Raw genomic sequence first — 16,244 nt, forward strand, 5'->3', positions numbered from 1 at the left:
AACGGTGATTCCGTCCATTTCTTCCTAATTGCCGTAGAAAACGGCCCCGTAAGATACGGCTTCGAGCGTTCTGGCGCACTATTTTCCACAAGGAGTTTGATTGGCGCGCCAACCTTGTGCACGCGCGCATCTTCCGGACCGTTTTATGGCAATTAGGAAGAAATGGACGGAATCACCCTCCTCTCCATAATCTACTATGCCGTATACGAATACTCCACCTAAAATCCGCACCACCTCAGATTCGTGGTATGCTGTCTTTAAAGCCAAGACTCGCTGAATCGGCTCTTCGATCATTTCTTAACTTGGCCGGACTACTGATTTTATTTAGCTACCGTTATCCTATTTTTTCATCTTCCTCTTTGTTCACGCAGTACTGCTTTCATCCTAACTTATTCCTAAATAGTCTATTCTTCTATTATGAAGTAACTTAGAACAGCAGTCAGTTTCTCTTTCATGCATCCAACGCAACTGTTGTCTGGCCCACGGCTACTCCATACCAAACATAACTACTCGAACAAACAAGACAAGTCATAAATGTCACAGTTCAGTTAATAAGTTGCTCTCTGAAACTATGATCTTTCAAAGCTAGAAAAGATCACGATCAAGCCGGTGTTCTCTGTGTGATTCTCTAGCTCGAGGTGATTATTTATGGTGATAAAAAAAATCATCCATATAGTATTACTCTCTTCTTCTTGGTCAGAATCACCATCGAAGTCATTCATCGTCTACCGTTGCGTAATGAGTGTCCTAAAAATCACAACGGTATCAAAGAAAGCAGAACTTCTTCATGCAAAAGAACGCCATCTATAATAAAGGATTATTATAATTATATTCCAGCTTACATATGAACTCTCTTGATGTTGTGAATTCAACCGCGGTAGCGACCACTCGTCCTCCATATATTCCGCTTTCATTTCTGAAATTTAAAGAAGACATCCTTGCAGAGGAAATGAGTTGCTCAAACGAGAGATTACGCCTCACAATAATTGCTGCCATCTTAGTCTCGCCAACGGTTTGCCATTCACTTTTCGGAGACATTGAATATAAATATTGTAAATTTCTAAATACTACTGCCAACTGACAGCAGACCCTTCCAAAGAACTGAAGTGTTTACGACAACGCAAAATTCTTGAAAATACCACTAAATTGGACCCAATTCTAATTTTTGATCCCTTCTCCGAACGTTAGTAATTAAGTAATAATAGTAATTAATGATTTCTATTACGCCAATGGGAGTTATGAAAAAAATATCTACAAACGATAGAGATGCTTTTTTAAGCGTCGCTTTCAATTATTGATTCGATAGTAGAAACAAAGTGGTAGCAAAACACCAGCAGCATTCAAATTAGTATTCTTTTCGGTATAGGGTCGCCAATTAATCTGTATTTAATTGTGATTTTAGGCAGAATAATAAAGGAGGTATATTCGTCAGAGACTGAGCGGAAAACGCTAACTAAACTACCTGAAATGAGGTCACTGCGGAACGACGGATATCTGAGACATTCATGGAGATTCAAGCATTGTAGATATTGTAGCGGTCTAGAACATGGAAGGTAAGAGGAACGGAATTTGCGCTGCAAAATAATTGTGGACCGACAGAAATTAAATATAAGGTTGTTAGTAAAAACCATTACGTGTCAGTAATTCTCCAAAACCCTCAGTAGTTGGACATTTTTTAGTGTCTGCTAGTAGTGAATCCAAAAATTTTCAAGACTCTTCAAACCTGTCATGTTGCCAGTACATCATTCGCTTCACGTAGTCGATTAAACGATGCTCATTCAAAAATCCATGGTAAGAAAGGACTGAAAAAATGCGGTTGGAGCGATGGATTTGCAACAGCGGAGCATAACAGATATAGATAAAAGATTCGGCAAAATAACGGGATGCAGTGAAGTACGTTCAAAGAGTACATATAAATACAAGAGTATTGTTTCTGATCAACGACGCGCTGCTCATTCTCACAATTTTCTATTCTCCGAATTTTTCTTTCTCTTTTTGACCCGCTTTTTCTTTCCATTTCAGGTCTCCGCAGCGTTGATTTGAAGCAAACTAATAAATTTTGAAAAAAGCGACACACCTGTTCATAGGTGGTAAAACTATGAAAGTACGTGTGCATGCAGTTCTCGTTCTAACCTTCAAAAACACGTAATTTTCGCTAGATTTTGAACAAGTTATCCATCCAACCAACTACGTCCATAAAATCCCGTAAAGATTCTTACAAGATCGCAAAGATGCCACAATTTCTAGAAAATACCGATCGAAGAGGGCGAGGAAAAGAGGAGGAAAATGAAAGTAGGAGAATTGAAAGCTAACAAAGTTTTTAAGGGACGCTGTCAAAACTTTCTGCAACAAAAGTACAGCAAAGTGGTTTTCGACTCGGAATATTTCATCGAAAAGTTCATACAACTAATAAAAAATACCGATTAGGTGGTTAATTTCCATAGTTGGTCTCTCGTTGTCTATCATTGGTGTGCCACATAACTGCAATGTGAAAATTACACATTTAAACCTCTCGAAAGCACCACATAACTAAATTGCCCTTCAACCCCTCTCCATTTTTCGAATAATTTCCAACAATCCATGGCCCCCAGTCTTTCTAGAAAAGGCCCTACTTCCAAAACGTTATTTTCTCGGGAACTTTTACTAGAAAAAAATCCTGAGTATTTATGGAGAACACGAACACTTTGCTGTTCCTCCAGGCTCGACAGAACCATCTTCTTGTAATTCTTCGCCATCTTCTTTACAGTGCACGACTTCCCGCAGTCGGGGATTGAGAGGCGGAAAGGATCACGGGTACTTTCGTTTCGGAACAGCAGCTGAAATAAAATTTGCCTTTCTTCCTGTTATAGGGTGGGTGTAGCGCAGTCGCAGACAAAGATAATGTTTCCTATATCATAGTTAGGCACTTCGATCTCCGATTTCTCGACCCAAAAGTCTCTACAGAACATATTGCGACGTGGGCGCGGAGTGAAAATGATTAGCGATTACAGTGACGACAGCTCTTCCTTGTATACTTTTTTCGCACCATATTTGTAGCGGTTGAGAAATCAGAAAAAACCGCCTGCCTACGACGATGATGTTGCGCTTCTTCCAGGATCGAAAAAAAACGTAAGTTGCTCATCTCAATACTGTATTACCCAAAACATGCGTGAAAATACAGATTCAAAAGAAACACAAAACAAACCGGTTTCCTTTTATTCTTACACCAATGAGTGAAGCATCCTAACGTCCGAATGTACTCATTATTTTTCCAACTCTGCACTTCCTTCAGTTTCTGTCCATTTATATTCATAGACCCACCTCTACCAAATAGTCGTCATTGTCTTTGTAAATCTCCATGATTAGCGCAGATGCATACGGAACGAGAAGGTCATTTGCTACGCCCATCGCATACATAAGTGGCATTATTGTACCATCATGCTAAATAAAAAAAAATGATATTTTAAAATAATCCACGCAAAAAACATCTGTTAGAAACTAACCGCAGAGTACAACAACATCTTCTTGGGCTCTTTCATCGTTCCATTGGCGACTTTCTTCGCATTTTCAATCCAGTTATTCAGTAAATAACCGCCGAGGAACTAAGTGAAAAAACGCTGTTAGCCTTTTAACTACTACAAAAGAAATTAAGTCGAAACTGTGCAACACCCCCTAAAAATCCAAAATCAGATAGTTGTGATGCACCAGCTTGATCGGCTTACACGTCAAGACCACTCGTTACGCCCTTACGAACGATTAAACAGCGTTTTCATTCCATTATTAAGCTAGTGTAAAGAATTGTTTCGTCGGATAAATTGGTTTGTTTGGTGCTTCCGTTCTATCGAGATCCCTGAATTTCTAGAGAGTGTTTCTTTTTTCTCGGATACTTGCAAACTATGCTCTTCTCGAACCTTACCACTCGAGGAAGCCTAACATCAAAAACTTCTTGGAAAGCTTCACGATATAGTCGGTTCAAATGAAGCACCACTGGGTAAGCGGCTGCGCTCGAAGCGCCACGTGGAGCTAGCAGTGGGATCGAGGTGGGACCATCGCGAACTGCGGCAGTGAGTGGTGCTAGCGGGGGTCCTCGCTCGTTTCTGACCGCCATGCTTCACTGCACCGCTTTGAGGGTAGCTGCTTGCGTAACTGCACCGTGCTTTGTATCGTTTTGACCCTACTAATAATCACCAGCAATCGATACCCTGGACTTCTTCTTGGAGTTGAACTCTGTGGTTCTACGTATGCGGCGAAGCTCAGAGATAATCTCCATGGTGCTCCGCCCTCCGTACTTTGACCATCTCTTGAACACCCAAGCCGGCTGCTTTTCTACCATGTTATTAAGTAGCTGAACGATCGAATAACAACTTTGCCAAAACTTGTCCGGAAATATCTTGACTTACCTCTCTGTTTACATTGTAGACCTTGTTGATATTATAATATGAAAAGTTTTTTATGCCTGTTTCTTTTTCCAGCTTCTCAAATAATTTCTCATACTTTGCATTATATTTTTTGGCTAGTTTTTTCTCGTCATATTCCACTAGTTCTTCGTACTCCTTGCAGTCGGTCGATGTCGGTTTTAGGAGCTGAAAAGTCGACTCTGTCAGGATTTTCAGCAACTCCTCGAATGTCATCTGCAGTAAGATCAGTGCATGAAATTGCACCCAACTGATGGTGAACGTATCGTGCGCATACATGTCGTAAACAAACCATTCCAAGTTTCTGGGATACAACTAAAGATTCACAAAACCCCTATTTTATGAGCATAGATGTCTATTGTTCTTTTTAAATGCAATACAAGACTATGTATCATTAGCTACGCAGAGCGAGCATGTATGTGATCTATCAGGTTTTGCTTACCAGGTCCGGTTCTCCTGGTGTTGAAGCATGCACAGGAATTGGCTGCCAAGAGTTACCTTTTTGCCACTGAAAACTACCCTCGGCGGGGTAGAAACCTGAGAGGAATGCTTGCGCGGAGGTGAGAGCGCGGTCGGAGTCTGAAGAGCGAATGTAAACCTGGAAGTAATTCGTAAAAGGACATTATTAGTCATTATTATTCTTTTCACTTCAGCATTCACCTGGCTTGGGATGTGATAGGGGGATACGAAAGAACCGTAAGTTTTTCTGAAGTATCTGCCAAGCTCATTCATTTGGGTTATCCCTATCTAAAAATTTGTCTGCATCTAGGTATACTATCATTGAAAATTGAGGTGTTGCCTCACATTGGTCAGCTGTTCCCAACCACGCGGCCAAGCGCTTTCATTGTACGGATCCTTGGGGTACGGAAGCGAATTTGGTGCACGATCACCATGTCTCCATAAAGCTTGCACGAAAACAAGCTCCTTTTTCGCTTGGACTAGAAACAAGTAAGCCAAGCACGTGATAAATTGAAGGAATGACGATGAACGGGGTCTCATCCTAAAACAACAAATGTTTAGTGCTAGTCTTCTGAAAATATGCAAAATCATGGGCTCGTGGTGCAAATATTAGATACATATTTTGTCATCGGTGCTTCGCCGGCTTTTCGCTCTTACAGTACTCTCCAACACAGATACTAACACGCTAACAAAAGAAATTAAATGTGCTTAAAAGATCAAGTCTAGAAAAAAGCTTGTTTTATAGATTATCTTGACGATCTATGGATTACCTCAGGATGAACGAAAATTTCTTGCCAGATGCAAAAACTGTGATCAATATATGTAAAAAAAAATTAGCTGTCACACTTCCGCCGTCCATTTAACAAAAACAGGTCAGCATTAATAACGTCGTTAGTTGCTTGAAGAAACTGTCTACGATATCCGCAATCAGATATTCTCTCAGTTTCCGTCGCAATCACCCGTTGGAGCCATGCTCCTAATCTGTACGATAAAAAAGGAGGAACCTAATCATTCCCTGAGGCAATGTTCACGTTTCGCACGTTTTCGTTTTTTGTCTGGCTCTTTATCACTTACTGCAACGTTATTGCACACATTGCTAAGAACCATCGTTCAAATGTGGTCTCGCAAATTTTTTTAATCTCAAACTTGAAATTCTTACTGTGCGATGGACAGTGCAAAGAATTATAACAGACTTTGAGAGGCTCCTTTTCAATTGCTCGTGTAGAGTTTGAGGTTTCCCGTTGCTTAAAGGCATCACCCCACGAATCTGAGGTGGTACGGATTTCAGGTGAAGTATTCGTATACGGGATGGGAGACTATGGAGAGGGGGGAGGGGGTGATTCCGTCCATTTCTTCCTAATTGCCGTAAAAAACGGCCCGGAAGATGCAGCTCGTGCACAAGGCTGGCGCGCTCCAATCGAAAATCTCGTTGTAGAAAGTAGAGCGCCGGAACCCTCGAAGCCGTATCTTCTCTGCCACCCTCCTCTCCATAATCTACTATGCCGTATACGAATACCCCACCTGGGATCCGCACCACCTCAGATTCGTGGAGTGATGTCTTTGAGTTTCCACAGGAATTCGCGTTAACGGGCGCAAATCCGGACAGTTTTGCACTTTATGTATTAGTGTTTAGTAAGGTAATAGTCACTTTTATTGAGTTGTACTTACGAGGTTGCACTCCTAGCAACACTACGACAAATTTGCATTCTTTTTAATTCGAGGCACAAGCTCAGAAGATACACTACAAAACCCCTATTTCACATTTTACTGTTGAAATTAATGCAACTAATAATACTTTCACGTGGCTCTGGAAAGGAAAGCCAGATATGAACGATGTTTATTTTTATTTCTGCTGGTGGACGACTTTAGCTAACATTTGTAAAGAAGAACGGTACAGTGTTATGGTAAGTAACATAAAGCTCCACGTGATATGAAGAACAGAAGTCTACGCTAATTAACGAATGATTTATGGAAAAAAAAATCTCCACAACGAAGGGCCAAAAATGGCAATTATACAGAGCCATAAATGAAGGCTGCCGCAAATGTGTCAGAAAATCATTTGACTGCTCGTCCTGCGTCGCGAGAGCCCTTTTAAATGTGGTAAACACCGGAAAAATTTGCTCATGCGGTTATTGCTGGAAATTTGCACAGGTGAGGTTTGTACTTTACTTGGCAAATCTTTGCACTTAGCACTTGTTGAGGGTCCAAAGCAAATTAACAGCAAAAAATGAAAACTATCCAGAAGAGATTGAATTAGACAAAGAAGTAAATTAATTTCATTTTTTCATTCTTTTCATTTTTATGACCAGCCTCACTGAACTCCTCAAAACACAACTTTCAGAGAACTCCGCAGTTACAGCTGAGTGGAGTCGATGTGTAGGATTGTTCCGGGTCCTTCGACTTCCGTAGTGTATATCGCAATGCCCAACCATTACAATTTCAGCAGCATAAAAGCAAATTGTCTGATTAGCTTTCACTTTCTTGCCTAAACGTTCTTTCCTACTTGTTCCTGTGTAAATACCGTTTTCACCCATTCCTTTTTCTCAGAACTTTAATGGCAAAACTGAAGCGCTTCAAATTAATGTAGAGGTGCGTAATTCTACTTAATGCCAAATTCTGTCTGAACTATTTTATTGACTCATAGATAAAGATTTGTTCTTGCAACGTTATCTAGCCGTGTTACTGTAGGTATTATCAGGTTATTGTAGCAAAAAAAGGATCCAGAAAAACAGATTAGTCTGCCTAAATCTTTCCAAACAGTAATCAAAAACCTCGGGAAAACTTTCCTGAGAACTGCAATCCTCTATTATGTACTGTTTCCTGGAGTATTCAATGCAATATGATTGTTGAATACATCGTTCGTTTTCAATTTTTAACATTGCCAGATGACTACCCTAAGACATTCTCCTATGTGCGAAAAATAATGTAATGTTCTTGTCTAAAAAAAAAGTTAAATCGAATCATCAAATCATAGCGGGTTTTCTTATGGATTCTATTTAGAGAATTTGCTGAAAGAGGACGAAATTTAATATTTACTCTTACTCTTTATATGAACTTTATATTAGTTCAAAAGCTACCATCGCAAAGGTGGGTCTCGAAAACAATGACATTTGCTCAGTTGAACAATCCGAGGAAGCATGACTATTCATATTTTTGCAGGCGCTTCGATGACGTCAAACAAAACTGGTCTGACATGGTTTCGTTGCAAATAGAAAAAAAGTAAAAGTAGTGATACCTATCCAGTCGTGGTCCGATTCGAAACCACAGACACAAAATTCCATAGTTTTTTATTAGATATATGAAGCATTCACTTGAAGCATTCAAAGCATGAAAAGTTATAATACATATAAAATTTTTTTTTAAACCAGTCGGTTCTGTGGTTGTGAGCTACTTTTTCTAATGGAATCTCTTAACGAGAATAGACTACTTCAAAATGCGATTACAAATTTTATATTATAAGATGCGAGCGCAAGCCGTCTTCCTGTAAGTGATCCTATCTGAAAAGACACTATAACGAGACGGCTAATTATACACGCTCTTATCTTCCATTAAAGGCAGGGGGTATCACGAAATAGACGTGGTACGGAAACCTCAGGAAAAACGCTGTGTTCGGGTTGTAGAACACGGGAACGAGTGTGGCTCCGTTCATCCTCCCCGAGGAATATTAAAAAAAAGGCGTTGAAGGTGGCATTCGTTCCCATGGAATCATCGCAACGCGACACTTTTATGAATGATTGTGATTACACTTTGGCTTGAGAATTATTCCAGAAATGCAGGAATTAAGCAAACTGTTGAATTATTGACGCGATGCGTAAACATTAGAAGGAATTATTATATCATACGCAAAGCATTTAAGTTCTTTTGTAGCTAGGAAAAGGGGAATTTTTCATTTTCGAGAACGATTTCATAGCAGAAGGATGTACAAAGGATATCAGAAGTTTCAGCGTTTTGGTATACATAGAATATCGGTGAGACAAAGACAAATGAGATATGATACGCACTTGTTCACCTCGTTTGCTTTTCACTTTGGTTTCGTTGAAGGAATTAAAAATAATCTTGCATGACCACAGTATTGTCCTCTTCGCTCATGGGAACCTCCTAACAGTATGCCGTAAACACCCAAAAGATTTTCCAATAAACCGGAGAGAACGAGAACCATGAAGCAAATTTCTGATCAAATAAGGGGTGTATATTCAGCATTTTCAAAAGGAACATATGTACCCGAAATTACTAAATCACTCACAGATGTGTATGTGATCAGCGAGTAGCGTTGCGTCGAAGTACGTAGGTCTGCGGTCGTCGCACTATTGACGGATGGTCATTGATCGCTGGTACGAAAATGTGCCTTCGTACTCCTACTTTTCCTGCATTTATTCTAACATCAACGTGATACAACTCTTTCCTTCCAATTCGTTCATTTTATTTCTGAACGCGGAATTGAAACCAGCAGATGAAATTTGGAAAAATACGCAATCCCCACGAGTGAAGTGAGGGGAGGAATCCACTTCTTTGATTGGGTGAGTCACCATTATGAGGTCAAACAGAACAAAGCAAACTTTAATACGCCACTGAGTGAGTCACCGTTATGTGCTCAAACAGAACAAACGCTCGATTTTCTTCTTCTCTTTTTTTGCGTGGAGAGAAGTTCTGTTTTTTCCTTGAGTAGTTAACTTATTTCGCCGTACTTGCTCCTTCCACATTGGTCGCTAGTCCGCACTCCCTAGTCCAACGTTACTGTTATGAGTTATTCTTTAGATTACACTATTGTTTGCATCTGTAGACTGTTTTATAAACCCCCACAAAATCCTCGGAACTGGTGCTCTTAACTGAACGTCTTATAAGGCTGTTTTGTTCGCTAATCTCCAACGCTTGCTCTGACTTTGCTGGAACAACTTTTCCAATTTCTCTTCTTCATGACGAAAACACTTGATGACGAATTTCTGCAACTAAGCACAGGGTATGTTCTAATGTCGACGTCCTCTTTCTTATAACATCAAAACATTGAATAATGTAAAACGTCATGAGAGTGGAATTCCCCAGCAGTACTGTAAGTATCGAGACTGCTAACAAAGACGGCGGCTTGGACTCCACCTCGACTCCTTAATAATCTTTAAAAGAAGAGCTCTTCCGGTTTTTTTTTACGTCCATTGGTCGAAAAGCGAAAAGGCATAATCACTGACAATGAGTAGCGCATACAAGAATAAGCACTCGATGAGTTCTAACGAAGAACTGGCGAAGTTAAAAGAATTAATGTTGGTAAGGTTTAGACTGATTTGTTAAATGATCCTCAGAAACAGTTTTTGGGCAAATACTCAGGAAAGAATGGGCGAGTGCGGAAGTGGTGAGAGCACTTTTGAAACTGGTTTCAGTCCAGCATTAGTGCATCGCAGTTACCTGACTGACATTTAATCTTTCATAATGAACATTGAAAGCAGCGTTCGGAGAGATTTTCGATGTTCGCTTTTCTCCAGTAGTGAGCGGTGTCGCAGGTAAAACCGACCTACTATAAACCCACCACTCAGAGATCCGAAGTGAATCGGAGACCTCGGTTTGTCCAACGGCACACTTCTCCACGCACAGGAATTGCGTGGAAATTTCCTCAGAATCGTCTTGAAGTGGCTAGAAGTCACACTAGTGTGTGCCAACTTGATGCTTTTGATTTGCCGCGCGGGCTCCTAAAATGAGGCGGCGAGCTCGCGCGCGGCAAAATGTGCAGATATCCTGTCATGCTTGCGGAACAGAGCTCCCACTCTGCGACGTAGCTTCCCTAAACTTTTGTCAAATGGTGATATGGTAAAAAATAGGAAAGTGGCTGCATGGAATTATCAACATTTACACCTTTAGAGAGTGATGATGCATAAAGCGGATTCCATCACTCCTACGGAGGTGAAGAATTGCTTCAACGGATAATTGTACCACTACAATTACCACCTCATTGCGGTTTCGTCAATCCTCTGCATGTAAATTTTCCCTTCGTCGAATAAACCGAGGTCTCTGTCTTTTGTGCAGGCTGGAGTAAAGTATCCATTACCGAAAATTTCTTCGAACAATGGCTTTAACAAAGTGACTCTTCTTCAAGTGATATTAATTTTACAGGATTTTGTAGGGGATGTTTTCACGCAGACTTTTCTCTTTGTTCGATTATTCTCTTTTGTGTGAAGCGCCTCTTTGTTTTCTTTCTATAGTAATTACCTTCCCCAGTTTCAACGCATGTATTGGCAGCATTTTTTTAAAGGCATCACCCCACGAATCTGAGGTGGTGCAGATTTCAGGTGGAGTATTCGTATACGGGATGGGAGACTATGGAGAGGGGGGTGATTCCGTCCATTTCTTGCTAATTGCCGTAAAAAACGGTCCGGAAGATGCGGCGCCGCACAAGACTGGCGCACTCCAATCGACCCTCTTGTACAAAATGGTGCGCCAAAACGAATGAAGCCGTATCTTCCGGGCCGTTTTTTACGGCAATTAGGAAGAAACCCCCTCTCCGTGGTCTCCCATCCTGTATACGAATACTCCACCTGAAATCTGCAGCACCTCAGATTCGTGGGGTGATGCCTTTAAACATAGAACTAGGAAGAAAGAAAGAGAGTTAATTAAAGCAGTCTTAGTTTTGAAGAAGTTAACTGCTTCGCTAGCAAATTCTTCCATCTATGGAACGCTATTTATCGTTTATTTCTTTTCTTTTTTTTTGTTGCAGATGCATCGCAGTTCGCTTCTAGGCTCTCCTCAGGCTAGTTACGATTTTTATACCCTCAACATAGTATAAAAACAGAAGGGGTGAGTGCATTGTCATCACAAACGACCTAGCCCCATATCAAGATCTGGGCCGGTTTTCATCCACGGGGTGGCCCTTCATGTCCCTTATAAAAACTCTCCTGGCTCGTAGTTGTCTTACGTGGACTGTTACTTTACCAGATTTAGCATATAAGGCGAGCATTAGTCGATGTGTTGTTTTTTGAGTTTACATATCGTTTGACTGCTTTCTGTAAGGTGATGAGACACTTGAGAGGGTAAGTTACTAATAACTTTGATTTTCCACGCTCAGCAGAAGGTCATAACGCCGAAACTTTAGCTATTAACCAAGATCAATATAGTAGGGTCAAAACGACATGAAGCACGTACGCAATCGCGTACTCGGCTTCCCTCGAGGCGCTTCGGTGGAGCTCAGCGGGTAGGAGCGTGGTGAACCACCCATCGCTGCAGTTTGCGACGGTCCCACCTCCGTTCCAACTGCTGCCTCCACTGCGACATTTCGAACGCGTACGCAAATGCACCGCAACTGCACCCGTGATTCATGTCATTTTGATGTGATTGAAGCTTTTTAAGCTCTTACCTCTTTAACAGCAAAATATTCGGTCCTTCCTTCCAAATCGCCGAACAATAACGAATCTGAATAAACTCTACTTGCATTTACTAACGTTCGAATGCTAAAAATTGTAATGGAACGAATGTTAAATGCCAAAAGTCTTTGGAACAATTTGTTCACCAAGTTCCACTGAAATGTTTCTTATTGCACCACAGTATACATTCGAGAGCTGGTAAACTAGGCGTAGCCATTCCTAGCACGCAGGTTATAAGACTGATAAAGAAGGATAAGCCTTTGTAGTAGTCGCCTCCGGTGGAACTTGCAGAATAATTGTAATTTGTGGACTTGTTCAGAAGTTGTACCGGACTATCGACGGGCCCATCCGCTGATCGTCCATCCTTTTAGTGGCACCAGTTTCACGAGCAGATCCTCTGGTAACTTCCTCCTTTTATACAGTGTAGAGTTTTAAGAAATCCTGTCTTCGTTGTTCGCAGCAGCAACAAGTAGAGAGTCGGGCGATGATGGAGGCTGTTGTAGGTTGTCGCGAGCGTTCGCATTGCGCGTCGCACGCGATGGCGCTCCCCTCTTTTTTTGTCACATTCCGCTTGTGCTCGTCTTAGTTTTCCTCGTGCTGGTTTTCTTTTCATTTTAGTTCCTGCGCTAATGTTTCGTGGTGGTTGATCTGCATATGGCTACTGAATCTATTTTTCCACACTTAGGACTCTTTTGTTGGTGTTCCAATTCTCAGCATTTCGGCACTTATAATACTTTAGAAAATTCCATTTAATTGCTACACAACAAGCCCCATCGCGTTTCTTTCGTAATTTCAAAGGTTAACAGTCGTCAGACAACGGTCTAACTCTTATCGTAGTTCTTTACTATTTGGTTCAACTCATGTGTAAAGAATTCAGATTATGTTTCGATATCATTCTACCTATACAATGTTTGTCTCATTGCTTCATTAGTGTTGGTTCCTTCCAAGACCCCTTGAGAAGTCTACACTCCAAAACATAGTATGAGTTGCGAAGGAAATAAAGAAACCTGAGGTCCCAGCTATAGAAGTTATTGAATGAGCGATGTTTCAGATAAGCTATACAGCTTATCTGAAACATCGCTCATTCAATAACTGTTTCTAACATTTTTGCTTCTGGCACTTTACTTCACTTCACTTCTGGCGTTGTTTCAAAAAAGAAAAACTTTTCTGGAATGAAAAAGTTCTTGCTTTCTACAAAACGCGACAAATTTATATTACTACCAAAGCCTGCTTTTCTTAGTGTATCAAATGCGCGTTCCTAGGTTTTCTTATGGCTGGCTATGTCTATTTATATTTGCCCAAGGTAGCTTGGATGTAATTTTTTTTTCAGAAATCAAGTTTTCAAGAAGCATCCACGAATCTCGGTCGTGTCGGGTTGCGCTTGACTAAAAAAAAACGAATAGATGTATTCCGCTCATCGGCCTTCTGTCACCATCCGCTTTCTTTCTTGTGCTCACACCTTTCTGATCTGATGTATGGAGGGACAAACTACATTTATATATACGTAGTCCACAATTTTTCTTTTCAGGATGCTCTCCCTGATGGCTTTGCTTGACCGTAAACGAACATCGGACTTGAAGCTGTTGAGACACTTCGACTACCCTTCAGATCTGTCAAGACTGATCTTCGAACATGATTTACTGCAAGTTTGTGCAAATTTTTTTGGATGTTTTTTTTTTGCAAAAACTAAGGGGATGTACATGTCGAATGTTGGACTCATCATTCACATCCTTTTTTTTACCCTTTCTTTTCATTCACAATTTATGGTAGTTTCTATGGCGTGGTCTCCTTTTCATACAGCTCTTTTAAGGGTTTCAAAGAATGTGGAGAAGAAAATCTAAGCCCTCTGAAGGAGGTCCGATTCGATGTTCCTGTAGAATATGTGGAGTATTTTAAAGCGGCCAAAACAAATGAAAATGATGAATGTCTGAATGGCTAGGATGTGGTGTAAGTCTATTTCTCTTTTCGTAAACAGAATTATTCCTGATGATCTTTTTTTTGTTACGCTAGTAGGTACATGCTTAATTGGCACTCTCAGTTCGTCTTTTTCCCCACAGTGTTGCCCTCAACTCAGCGGCGCTCATATTTCCTGACGCCCTTACTTAGTTTTTGCTCTTAGTAACATTAGTTTACATGTCATAGATCCTCTAAGACTAATGCTTAGGGCTTAGCTGTCCGCTCCTCCTCCCAACTACATTTTACCCGTTTATCCTAGATAGAGCTGCTGATGCTCACTGTTTTGCGCATTTGAAATACTTAGGGCTAGAGGATCGGGATAGATATATCAGTGAGTATTATCTATGTAATCAGAATAGAGTGAAAAGTGGGCTGGTTACGAACAACTATGTGTCGCACATCCAGTTTTCCTGATAACTTTGTTCTCTCGAGTAAGTGACTCAATCCGCGGGCTGATATTATCTTCTGACAAGATTGCCCGTATCTTCGCTGAGGTGTGTCGTCCTTGAACATAGCTTTGCCTAACCTTCTCGATCTTCTGTGAGATCTCGCACAGAATCAATCCATTTGCAACTTAATGTCCTGCGAAACTTTACGTCTCGCCTGAGCTGCCTATCCAAGCCGAGTGTCCTCAAGTCCTCTTTCACCACCTCAGTCTAGAACTTCCATTTTCGGCCACGTGGCCATTCTAGCTTGAACGCGACCAACTTCTCAGAAATCGTTGAACGAGGCGATCTGCTGGCCCCCTCAATGTATGTCCAAAGAAGCGAATACGAGTTTATGTAGCTACTTTCAATGATGGTGCAAGATGTTGATACCTTTAACGTGTCATCTGTCGGTACACCACATCGATTTCCGCGTGAAGATCTTCATTCTGGCGTACCTTATTCCAAAAGTAGCCAAGCAGCAGTCTAAGAATCTTCCAGATAAAGCCTCTCCATCACCGTAGGCGGTGCTGTCTAACTTTTCGAACAGTAAATCTTGATTGGGCAAATTCCGCATAGGTGGACTCGCAACTTGACTTCGTTGGTGATGGGGTCGAGCACAGGTATTTCGTTAAGGAGTTAAATGCAGAAATGGCCGTAGCGCATCTTTGCTGAATATCTTTCTTGCAGCCGTCGTTGTTCTCCAGCAAAAGCTGAGTTTACAAAACTCATCGTCGAGTCCGATCGGTTGCCCTTTCACCCTGATTCCCACTCGAGGTATCGAAGGAACCCACATTTGCTTGCACTTATCAGGGCGTAGTCCTTAGGCTGGAGCTAGCTCTGATATAAGGTTGATATGTTGAAGTTCCGGGCTTCTTCCCGCGAATATAACAGCATCGTCGGCGTTCTGTGCTAAGACAATGTCGGCAGGACATTGATCGACCGTTCTTTGCTTGATGTTGTGGCGAACTTGAACAGGAAGGGTTCTTTTTTCTCACCAGCATCGCAGCAGTATGTGGTATAACTTTCAGCGCTGATGACGCTCCTCTTCTATGCTTGTTTCTTGCAGCGCAGCACGCGGCAACACGAAGATATCGTAGAAGCCTGGACAGGGCGGCTTGCTGGCGCTCACTCGACAGTGTTTGTTCCCGACAGTGACAGTGACAGTTCAACGTGACGAAATGAATAGTTGTTGCCATAGGTTCCATGCTTCCTTCAGGCAGTTGACCTTTCAGGTTATGGGCTTTGACAATGTGCTGGACGACAGCAGTTTTTTTTGCAATGTTTAGGAATTGTGGACCACACAATTATATAACTGTGCACGTCATATAACTCGTACATTCCCAATGCGTACTCTCAAATACCTGATTGGGTTTAGTGAAAGCAGGGCCATCTCCTGCAGGTTGTAATCAGATTCGTATACTTCTGTGGCTCCATTTTTAGTAAGTTTTAATATGTTGATTGATTCACGACGGTAGTTCCTTCGTTCTTCTGAACTTGCACCAAAATTAGGGCTTTGTCAATGTTCATTGCAATGACATATGAACAGTGTAACACTGCCAAGAATATCGCGTATTAAAAGTTTAATTTTAGGGTCGTCGTATAATGAACTTCAGTATGTTACACGATACCCGTTCGCTGCAGAATTGGTTGTGAATGAATGTGTATAG

The 16,244-nt window shown here is 41.3% G+C and overlaps 2 protein-coding genes across 4 annotated transcripts; one reads left to right on the plus strand and one right to left on the minus strand.

The window, feature by feature from the left end:
• Positions 1–714: 714 nt before the first annotated feature.
• Positions 715–12,410, minus strand: RB195_003795 (uncharacterized protein; the record flags this gene model as incomplete). Of its 2 annotated transcripts, XM_064201597.1 has the most annotated exons (16): positions 715–747; positions 843–916; positions 1,463–1,539; positions 1,724–1,802; positions 2,421–2,481; positions 2,682–2,816; positions 3,301–3,420; positions 3,483–3,581; positions 4,181–4,324; positions 4,380–4,562; positions 4,837–4,992; positions 5,055–5,141; positions 5,199–5,394; positions 10,369–10,472; positions 12,187–12,280; positions 12,340–12,410. In XM_064201597.1, 16 exons carry the CDS (start codon positions 12,408–12,410, stop codon positions 715–717), a joined length of 1,713 nt encoding a protein of 570 aa, XP_064057478.1. The 2 variants fall into 2 exon arrangements, with proteins under 2 accessions (XP_064057478.1, XP_013308641.2); XM_013453187.2 differs by lacking the exons at positions 10,369–10,472; positions 12,187–12,280; positions 12,340–12,410 and having other exon boundaries at positions 5,199–5,393.
• A 267-nt stretch (positions 12,411–12,677) lies between these two features.
• On the plus strand, positions 12,678–16,244 carry RB195_003796 (uncharacterized protein; the record flags this gene model as incomplete). 2 transcript variants are annotated; one of them, XM_064201599.1, is made up of 6 exons in its annotated part: positions 12,678–12,692; positions 13,524–13,666; positions 13,722–13,839; positions 14,004–14,080; positions 14,133–14,140; positions 16,168–16,244. In XM_064201599.1, the coding sequence occupies 6 exons, from the start codon at positions 12,678–12,680 to the stop codon at positions 16,242–16,244; spliced, it is 438 nt and encodes a 145-aa protein (XP_064057479.1). The 2 variants fall into 2 exon arrangements, with proteins under 2 accessions (XP_064057479.1, XP_064057480.1); XM_064201598.1 differs by lacking the exons at positions 12,678–12,692; positions 13,524–13,666; positions 14,133–14,140; positions 16,168–16,244 and having other exon boundaries at positions 13,723–13,839; positions 14,004–14,132.

The sequence above is a fragment of the Necator americanus genome, chromosome IV, assembly GCF_031761385.1.
Source record: "Necator americanus strain Aroian chromosome IV, whole genome shotgun sequence".
Lineage (NCBI taxonomy): Eukaryota > Metazoa > Nematoda > Chromadorea > Rhabditida > Ancylostomatidae > Necator > Necator americanus.